Raw genomic sequence first — 10,527 nt, forward strand, 5'->3', positions numbered from 1 at the left:
GAGGCAGGGAGGATCCGGGAGGAAAGGACCTTCCAGGCTGCGCAACGGGGTGTCTTCTTCCGACTGAAACCCGGAGAAACCCGGCAGCTCGCGCCAGAGCAGAGCGCTGGGCGCCTCCCTGAGACGGGGGAGGCCCGGGCGCTTCTAAATCCGCCTCCTGAGATGGGGGACCCCCAGGGCGCCCCTAAGTCCATCTCCTGAAACGAGGACCCTAGGGTGCCCCTAAATCCGCTCCCTGAGTCAGGGGGACCCGCCCGCGTGCCCAGGGCGCCCCCTTCTGCCCGCCGCGCGCCGGCCCCGTGTTCCCGGCCGTTGGAGGGGTGCCAGGCGGAGGCGCCGGCCCTGCAGCCTCAAGCGGGGAGGATCGGCCTGCAGCCTCGGGCCTCCGCGGCCGTCCTCCTCTGATCTGAACGGCAGGACTCCGGGGCCGAGGCGACATGAGGAATTACGGGGCTCAGACGGTACTCTGAGACCGGCTGCGGAGGCGGAGGTCTCGCTGCGTCCCCGAGTGTGAGGGGCGATTCTGTAAGTGGGTTACAACGTGACGAAAGCAGGCTCTGAGAAACGCCTGTAAAGTTAGGGAAACGCCTCGCTGTGATTTCCAGTCAGTGCCCGTCAGCAGCACGGACGCAGCCCCTGAGCGCACATTCTAACAAGGAAGCCAAGTCGGAAGCCTGGGCTCCGTGTCGTCTCCAGATCATCAAAAATGTCAGCGCCACGCGGCAGCCTGGAGTCCAAAGGCGGAAGGCGCCAGAATTAAGGGATTCCTGGGAAGGCCTGACATCCTGTTCCCTCAGGAAGAAAAAGAAAGGTGGATAAAGACGCAGGGACGCTGACCGAGCGGAACCTGCTGCCAGCGGCGCTGGTCCCATCCACAGGGCGGCCAACCTGCGCGTTCCTGCGCTCGCGCATGCGCGACCCAGACACCACCACCACCACCACCACCACCAAAACGCCACACTCGCTGCCGGGGAGTCCGGTCCCACCCACGGCGACGCTTCCCTGCGTTTCCCGTGCGTGTCTCTACGAAAGTAGATCGCCCAACCTTCCTTCCGAGGAGCGGTGGTGGGTTTGAACCGCCAGCCTTCTGAGAATGGTTTCTCAGCAAAGAATCTAGTGGCTGTTTTTCCTCATCACAGTGAAGTGAGAAACACAGTCCCAGCTAGGGATACGTCCTGTATGATGAGTGCGCTGCAGTTGACGCTGAATGGCGGCCATTAAAACGCCAAACCAGATTGCGACCCACAGCACCCTAGAGGACAGAGTAGAACTGTCCCATAGAGTTTCCAAGGCTTCTGGCATGGCTAGTTAGCAGCTGTGTGTTTAAACATTGCGTCCCCAGGGCTCCCGGAATTACAGCTATTCCCGGGAATAAATTCAACTAGAAAGGCCACGGGCTAAATGTTGCAAGGTAGATAAAATCTGCAGCCAAGGACCAGGACTCGGTTTTGGATTCCCTGATAACCTCCCGTGGCGTCTGTGGGTGGTGCCAACAGTTAATGTGCTCCCTGCTAACAGAAAGGTTTAATTATGGTTGGTACCCACAGGTACGTCAAAACAAAGGCGGGGCAACAAACGTCCAAACCCGCCGTTGGAAACCTTGATGGTGCGATCGCCGTGGAGGCACCCAGTTCACCTCACGTGGAACAGCTACCGCACCCGGCAGCGCCCTGCAGCCGTGAAGATGTATTTCACCCTTGTTACTTTCTCTCCCCGCTGCTAGAAAATCAGCTGACTGGGCGTGGTCTCGTTCCCTCAATCTCGGGCTTGCAGAACGAGCTTGGAGAGTCCACTTCACTTAACTCGGATGGTATGCATCCATCCTGAAGTTGTAGCATTGTTACGATGTGAGAATATGAGTAAAACACGAAACATGACATTATCCCCGGGGCTTACGGGGAGGATGAGCGTGTCCCGGGGCAAACGCTGTCTTTGGGGAATCACAGGGGAGTCTCCTTGCTAAAGATGTGGACTCCTCAGCGCTACTTACTCGAGCCAGGAAGGGTAGGTGGCTGCCAAGGCCCTAAGCAGTCGCTGCAGCTACTGTCCTTCCCCACTGTGAACACTAGGCGGCACCCTCTTGCTGCCGCCGCCATTGCAGCGGAGTTGATGGCGACCCACGCAGCCACTGGCGGCGGCGAAGGCCTGCTCCCCGGGGGCTTCACAGCGGTCGCTTCCTGGAAGCAGAGGGCCGGGCCTCTCCGCCGAGGTGCCTCTGAACCACCAACTTTGGTTAGTAGTGAAGCCCTGTTTGCTCATCCAAGGAGGCCTAGTGTGCTTGTACTGTGTTTTGTGTGGATGTGTGTGGTGGTGTGTATTGTGTATGTGTGTGTGTGGTATGCATGTATATACTGAGGATGGGATGGTGTGTATGTATATGCTATGTATGTGCAGTGTGCCTATGTGCCTATCGTGTGGTATACATGTATGTGTTGTGGTATACATGTGTGGTGTGTCTGCTATGGATGTGTGTAGTATGGTGTGTATCCGTGCGGTGCAGATGTGTGTACTGTTCTGTGTGGTGTACATGCATGTGTGTGATATGCCTGGGTGCTGTCTGTGTGTGCGCTGTGCGGCTTGTTTTGCGTGTGGTGTGCGTGTGTGCTGCATGAATCTCACACTGGCTAGGAATTCACCCAATGGGAAGAAGGTGTCACGCTCGAGAGCCGCAGAGCGTCCTCTGGAGCAGAGCTGTTTATTCCTGCATGAACAGGTCTGGGGGTGCCCTGGCTGATGGAAGCCTACAGTAGAGGGGTCCCCGAGGACTGCCCCCAGCAGCCTGGCCTACACCACTGCCTGCTGCCTCCTGCCAGTGGGTGCCTGGGTCGTCCTCACAGGCGGGGCCTGGTTCTTGGGCCAGCCGTCCTGTTGTGCGGTGGCCCTGTAGCCAGCAAGGGGCCGAGGAGGAAAGCCCATGTGCAGACTTGTTGGTGACAAGACAAGACAGTCCAAAGGTTACTGTTAGACCAGAAAAATATTACACGTCATAAAACCCAGATTTATTCAAAAAAGTCTATTCCGAAAGTCTGGAAAGCACAAGAGATATCTGTACAGTGTTGCCCAGTGCAGACGCGACACGGAGTGCGACACAACAGCCATCTATAAACACAGCCAATCTGTCAACAAGGTGCTGAGCCCCGGTGACTGGGGGGCAGGCTGGCAGCCCCAGTGACCACCACGTCTGCCGGCTGGTGGGGAGGGACACGCGGCTTTCTCTTCCTGTTTCCCTCCTCACCCTGGGACCCTTGTATGTGAAGAGCGACAGAACTGAGCAGGGAAGAAAGGAGAGCGTGAGGGTCCTGGCAGGCCAACGGCCACAACTCCGGGCGACAGCTTGAAAAGCAACACCGTGGAGCGTGTAATACTGGCTGACACTAGGTACTAGGATCACTGAGAAACCAAACTGCCTTACACACGTCAACACAGACGACGCATGGCTCAGAACCATGCACAGACCTGACCCAGGGCCTGTGGAAGCGCGCTTCACTCACTGCCGGGGTTCTGATTTTGTGGGCTGACCTGGCCAAGCCACACACCGATGGGGTGAATCAGGCGTCCCCCAAAACAGGGAGCTGCGAGGGGGACCTGTGTGGTGGCAGCAAGGGGGCATTGGGCAGGAGAGGGCTGGCTTAGTTGTGACCGAATCTGTGGCTTTGATGACCCCATGCGGAGCCAGGAGCCTGCACTGTCCATGCCAACTGCGTCCTGAACACGGCGCCCAGGTCAGGGGAGCGGCTGCAGCAACATCTCCATTTCTGGAGTCGGCAGCCGGGAAGCCCTTCTTCTTGCTGCTTTGCTGTTTGTGCAAGTTTACTTTCCAAATCCTATCCTCATGTCGGCCGAGTTTCTGTGGAACGATTCAAGTACCGTTTTGTTCTGAGTGTGGGGAGCGCAGGCAGCTTACAGACGTTCTGGGGACTGGAGTCTGCAGGGCGCAGGGGAATGCGTGGGAAGGACGTACAGTGTTGGAGGCGGTGGTGGGTCTCGGGGCTCAGCCCCCCAGAGGCAAGGCTGCACCGACCTAACTAAACACGCCACGAGCGTGCGAGGGAAGCACACACGGAACACTCTAGGCCTGCTCTCAGCCAGACACGACCGTGGTTTCAGTGGCCTCTCCCGTCACCAGACCTCACTGGCTGACAGACCCACAGGCCGAAGCCACGGTCCCGCGTGCTTGCCTGTGCAGCCAATAAGATACGGGGACGTTGATTTCTAGAGGGCAGAACCCGTGACAGACGGATGCCTGTTGTCCACAGGTTTCCAGAGACGTGATGTCACACAGAGATGAACGGAACGGTGGTGGGTGGGGTCTGCTGGCCTTGGGATGAGCACTTCGTCCCAAGAAACCCAGGCCGCCCGTGGGCTCCACGGACGACAGTCCTCAATCTGCATCTCCCCCACTCTCTGTGGCTCTCGGAAACAGCAGGTTTTCAGCGAACAGTGAGACAGCTGGGCGGTTATTCTCTTTCCCATGAGCCGGGTACTGGAGCGAACTGAAATGGAGGAAGACAGACAAACCCCGCTGCTGTCAGGCTGACTGACTCACGGCCGCCTGGGCGTGCCGCTCCGTGGGGTTCTCAATGACTGAGTTTTGGGAGAGAATCGCCAGGCCTTGCCTCCAAGCTGCCTCGGGGTGCACACGAACCTCCAACCTTTCAATTAGCAGCTGAGTGTGTGCTAACCCTTGGCACCACCCGAATCTCCACTGAGTGAGTAAGGGCTGGTCTTTTAGGGTCAGGAAGCAGGCCAACCAGAGCAGGTGTGTGTGTTTTTGTTCTGAGTTGGGTGCCAAGAGTGAACTGGGCGCAGCACAAGGAACCCAAGACGCCGGCCCTCAGCCCGGAGCAGAGGCGCTCGCCAGCCCTGCGAGGACAGATCGTCCCGGCTTCTGCCGGCCAGCCCGGGGGTCTCTGCTGGGCCCAGCTGGGTGGGGGTGGGGCCCACAGGGGCCTGAGGGACCCGGGGCTGGCGTTGCCTGGGGCACTCACAGCAGGCGTCAGTTAACACGGCGAGTCCAGCAGGGGGTGCCACACCCCATGCACAACACACCGGAGGGCACACAGGGGCACTGAGCAGGGCAGAAGGGCAGGCCGACTTAAACACAGCGCTCCTCAGCGGACGCAGGGCACAGCTCACTGGCCAAGGGGCGCGTCTGCACCCTGCGCGCTCCTGCCCCTCGGGCTGGGGGAGGACAGAATCAGCCACAGAACGCAAGGCAGGAGCAAACCCTGCAAGTGGGATCTTTGCAGCTGCCCGAAGACCAGACAGACGGACGCACGCAAACCTGCCTGGCCTGCCCCGGCTGGCCTGGCTCCTGGCACTTAGAGCCCAGGACTGTCAAAGGCATCATGTGACCTCAGGGGTCACTCAGAGTGGGGCAGCCCCCAGAAGGAAATGAGGAAGCGGGAGGGCCCTGCTCTGGATGTCTGTGAAACGCAGCCATCGAGGCACAGGTCAGCGAGCCAGGGTGGGGCTGCCTTCCCTCACGTGCACCGTGCACCGTGCACCGAGGCAGGGACGGGTGGCGGCCTTCCTTCCCTCACGTGCATCGAGGCAGGGACGGGTGGGGCTGCCTTCCCCCACGTGCACTGAGGCAGGGACAGGGAACACAGAGCCCCCAGGGAAAATGGGGGCGACGTGGGGACAACTCTTTGGATTGTGCCGGAGGAAGCTGGGCAGCTCGTCCTCGGCTCCACCGCTCAGCCCACAGGACCCCGCACGGCTGCATCCCGCCCTTCCCAGCAAAGGTTCTGGAACGAACCAGACACTTCCTTCCTCTGCTGATAGTGCCCTTACTGTGGTCACCAGGACGCCCGGGGTGGAAGCTGACCGAGGCACCAGCTGAACGACTGGAAAACCTCTCGCGTACACACAAAAGCATCTACCAGAAGACCCAGAAGCATGGCCACGCCCTACGGGGCGTGACCATGGTGACCCCAGGGCCTGGATTCATTGGTCTTCGCGTGGACGAGGGAAGGTTGGCACAGTGAGGCTCTGGGGTCCCCGGGTCAGGCCGCCCAGGCTGAGAGAGAAGTGTGGACAGTGACGGCGGTTCAGCCTCCAAGCAGGCCCGTGCCGGCACCGAGTCTGTGCGCCGAGAGGACGCCCTGTGGGAGGGGCGCGTGGCCGGAGGCCACATCGAGCCGGCTACAACCGGGTGGATGTCAGTCTCTTCATGCCGCGGCGCTGGGCCAGGCTGGACGAGAGCACTGGCTCCAGTCTGGGTGCCTGAGGGGTCCTGTTCAGCGCGAAGTAGGTGGCGGCCATGGCCCCCTGGGGAGCAAGGAGAGAAGGGTTTGAGCGGAGTGTTCGGCTGGGGAGCCAGCCTCCTGTCCCCTCGGAGAGTGGGGACCCTCCCTCAGGAGGGCACGTGTGTGTGAATGCAGGGACGCGCAGGGACCCTTCGTCAGGAGGGTACACGTGTGAACACAGGGACCCTCCCTCAGGAGAGCATCTGTGTGTGAACGCAGGGACTTGCAGGGACCTTCCCTCAGGAGGGTACACGTGTGAACACAGGGACCCTCCCTCAGGAGGGCATGTGTGTGTGAAAGCAGGGACTTGCAGGGACCTTCCCTCGGGGGCACGTGTGTGTGAACGCAGGGACGTGCAGGGACCCTCCCTCAGGAGAGCTTCCGTGTGTGAACTCAGGGACGTGCAGGGACCCTTCCTCAGGAGGGCACACGTGTGAGCACAGGGACCCTTCTCAGGAGGGCACGTGTGTGTGAACGCAGGGACGTGCAGGGACCCTCCCTTAGGAGAGCATATATGTGAACGCAGGGACCCTCCCTCAGAGCACGTGTGTGTGAATGCAGGGATGTGCAGAGACCTTCCTTCAGGAGGGCACGTGTGTCATGCAGGATGTGCAGGGACCCTTCCTCAGGAGAGCACGTGTGTGTGAATGCAGGGACCCTCCCTCAGGAGGGCCTGCATGTGAACACGGGTGTGCCGTGTGCTGGGAGGAGCACGTGTGGGAACACAAGGTGTGCCGTGTGCTGGGAGGAGCACGTGTGTGAACACAGTGTGTCGTGTGCTGGGGGACCATTTGTGTGAATGTGGGGTGTGGTGTGTGCTGGGAGGAGCACGTGTGTGAATGTGGGTGTGCTGTGTGCTGGGAGAAGCATGCGTGTGAACGCAGGGGAGTGCTGTGCACTGGGGGCAGTGGGGATCTCAGGAGAAGTGTGTGAACGCAGGGGCATGCCGTGTGCTGGGGGAGAGGCCGGCACACACAGGCCCTTTGTAGGGAGTATGACTGCATCATCACTGTCCTGTCCGCCCGCTGTTCCACACTGAGCTCAGCACGCTGTACTCTGGGGACATGTGTTTTTAAACTAACGTGGAGTCCAAGAGAGCTAGCCACACGGTGCCCTGTGCTGTGGCTGCCAGGCCAGGTCTGCCCTTGTGGCCTTCCTGGGCCCACAGAGCAGGGTCTGTGTCCAGCTGGTGGCTGCAGCTCTCGAGTGCCGTGGACGGACGTGGATCACCCACCAGGTTTAGTCTAGAGCAGCTCCACGTCTGTGGGAAGGCTCTAGGAGGGAGCCCCCCCAGTGGGTAACTGGGGTAACTGCAGGTCTGACTGGCTGGGGACAGTTCCCGCTTCCCAGAGGAGGGCTCTCCCTAAAACACAAGTTTCCTGAGAGGCAGCTGCCAAGTCAGTCCCCTGTCAGATGGGGATCGTGACCCGGCTCGTGCATTTACCTCAGAACTGGGCCAGTGCTCACCAGCTCCCATGACCTCTTGGGATGAAGTCATAGGTACCACAAAACGTATGTCCTGTCCAAGTCTTTACAGAAGGAGCTCCCATTGTGCAGGGCCTAAGGCATCTGACTGCTAAGCAGAAGGTTGGTGGTTCAAACCCACCAGCCAGTCTATGGAAGGAAGACAGCAATCTACTTCTGTGAAGATTTACCTCCTTGGAAACCCAAAAGGGGGTCATCATGAGTCGGAATCGACGCGATGGCAGTGCTTTTTTTTTTTTTTTCCCCCTTCAGGCCTTTACAGGAAAAGTCTGCACACCTCTGGTCTAGATCCGGGGTCTCAGAACTCTGAGGGCACGATTATGTGCCGCCCCCTCTTCTCTCAGTCTCTCTCTCACACACACACAGTGACGGTGTTAACAGAGATGAGTCTTGTGTGGAACCTTGTGTGTGATAAAGTGTATAAAAATAAATGAATGTCTGGGCGACTACTGATGACCTGCCTGCAGATCCTATCAGATGAACCGTGAGGTGTGCAGACCACCACCCGCTCACAGTCTCCCATGGCTGCTGTGGGTACCTTCACTAGGTGGACATCCTGTCTGCTGAGCTGGCTCTGGGACAGGTACTCTCTGTTGACAACCCACGGGTGCTTGAGGACCTGCACAGCCGTCAGGCGCTGCTGGGGGTCCACGTGGAGCATCTGGGATACAACATCCTGTTGGAGAGTCGAGAACAGGAGACATGAAGGGGCTGGGTGAGACCGCTGAAAACGCTCGGCTCCCCTCCAGGAAAACTGGTACTCCCCCCGGTTCACAGACCCAGGTGTAACAAACGCCCCAGACGGGAACCGATTCCTAATGACGGATGCAGACTGACGTCTCTCACGGCCACCCACAAACCTCGGAACCCAGGATCTGTAGACAATACGCACAGTGACACCTGGGGGAGCCGGAATGCCACGGGCCTGTGGTTTCTCAGGTCTCGCAAGGCTGCCACCTTGGGCAGGGTGCGGTGGTACTTTTCTCTCGCTCACTGGAGCAGAAACTATTTGAGTTTTTCTCTGACAGGTTTCTGCCTTACAAAGGTCTAGCTTCTGCAGGTTTTACTGGACCCTGACTCATGTTCAACAAAGATGATTTTCCTATTTGATTGTAAAGTAATAACAACAGTTCCTAAAACTGATCAGAGCACAGGGCTCTACTTCAGTGAGGTCCACCTGCACGGTCCCTCGTGAAGACGTCCCGACTTGTCAGCCACTGTCTGTGCATGCAGGTGAAGAAGGTGACGTCCGCAGTGACCGATGATGCAGCCAAGGAACACCCATGACTAGAGTCCATGTTCCTCCCACTCAGTTTCTCTCCTCCTCTCAGCATCCCCACCCCATGTGGGAACGAAATAAAATCCTCAGAGTGTGACCCTGACCTCCACAGAACTTCCGGTTATAAAGCAGAGCTCAGAAATGCTGGGCCCTGCTCAACAGTGTGGACACAGTGGCCTAACGATGGGGTCAAGGACTGTGAGGACAGCGCGGGGCCGGGCAGTGTTCCGCTCTGTTGTACACGGGGTCGCTGTGAGTTGAAGTCGCCTCAGCGGCACCAAACAATAACACGCGTGCCGTATCATACACGTGAGGACGGCACGGGGCCGGGCAGTGTTCCGCTCTGTTGTACATGGGGTCACCGTGAGTCGGAGTCACCTCAATGGCACCAAACAATAACACGTGTGTCATATCATACACGTGAGGACAGCATGGGGCTGGGCACTGTTGCGCTGTCGTACACGGGGTCACTGTGAGTCGGAGTCGCCTCAACGGCACCTAACAATAACACGCGTGTCATATCATATACACGAGGACGATGTGGGGCCGGGCAGTATTCTGCTCTGTCGTACACGGGGTCGCTGTGAGTTGGAGTCGCCTCAACGGCACCAAACGATAACATGAGTGTCATATCATACACGTGAGGACAGCACGGGGCTGGGCACTGTTGCGCTCTGTCGTACATGGGGTCGCTGTGAGTCAGAGTCACCTCAACGGCACCTAACAATAACACGCATGTCATATCATACACATGAGGACAGTGTGGGGCCAGGTACTGTTCCACTGTCATACACGGGGTCACTGTGAGTCAGAAGTCGCCTCAACTGCACCAAACAATAACACGTGTGTCATATCATACACGTGAGGACAATGCGGGGCCGGGTAGTATTCTGCTCTGTTGTACACGGGGTCGCTGTGAGTCAGAGTCGCCTCAATGGCACCTAACAATAACACACGTGTCATATCATACATGTGAGGACGGCGTGGGACCGGGCAGTGTTCTGCTGTCATACACGGGGTCGCTGTGAGTTGGAGTCATCTTAACGGCACCTACCAACATACATATATAACACTATCATTTTTTTAATAGAGGAACCCAATGCTTTTCACGACTTGATAACATTAATTTTGGTAACTTCCTGAAACAAGTATCTCCTGGAAGTCCTACTGCTGCCAATTTCAGGTGTGAAAATGAAAGCGAGGAGAGTTTTCTCGACCTCCCTAGGATCTCAGTACGTGAAGAAAATACATTTTTATACAGAAAATGCAGGACTGGAGTTGGGCTTCATGGCGAGCACCAGATGGGAAAGGGGGCGGGGAAGGCACGGATGCACCAGGTTCGAGGGTGAAGGGACAAGAAGCCAGTTCAAGCAATGGGAGGCACTGACCCCTCTGCCCCCAACATGACCTTGATAATACACCTTACACAGGCCCTTCCTCCTCCTAACGTCTGCCTGCTCCCCGACTCCTGCTTTCTGGGATCAGCTCCAACAGACCACCAGCACCCAAGTC

At 58.2% G+C, this 10,527-nt stretch overlaps 1 protein-coding gene across 1 annotated transcript in view; it reads right to left on the reverse strand.

Moving 5' to 3' along the window:
- Positions 1-6,147: 6,147 nt before the first annotated feature.
- Positions 6,148-10,527, reverse strand: part of RPS6KA2 (ribosomal protein S6 kinase A2) — a 219,437-nt gene continuing 215,057 nt past the window's right edge. The window contains exons 16-17 of the mRNA XM_042782257.1: positions 8,275-8,412; positions 6,148-6,273 (exon numbers count right to left, since the gene is read on the reverse strand). Coding sequence (XP_042638191.1) covers positions 6,148-6,273; positions 8,275-8,412 — 264 coding nt within the window. The remainder of the gene's footprint in view (positions 6,274-8,274; positions 8,413-10,527) is intronic.

The sequence above is a fragment of the Orycteropus afer genome, unplaced genomic scaffold, assembly GCF_000298275.1.
Source record: "Orycteropus afer afer isolate SDZICR_OR568_19922 unplaced genomic scaffold, OryAfe1.0 scaffold00273, whole genome shotgun sequence".
NCBI classification, from domain to species: Eukaryota; Metazoa; Chordata; class Mammalia; order Tubulidentata; family Orycteropodidae; genus Orycteropus; species Orycteropus afer.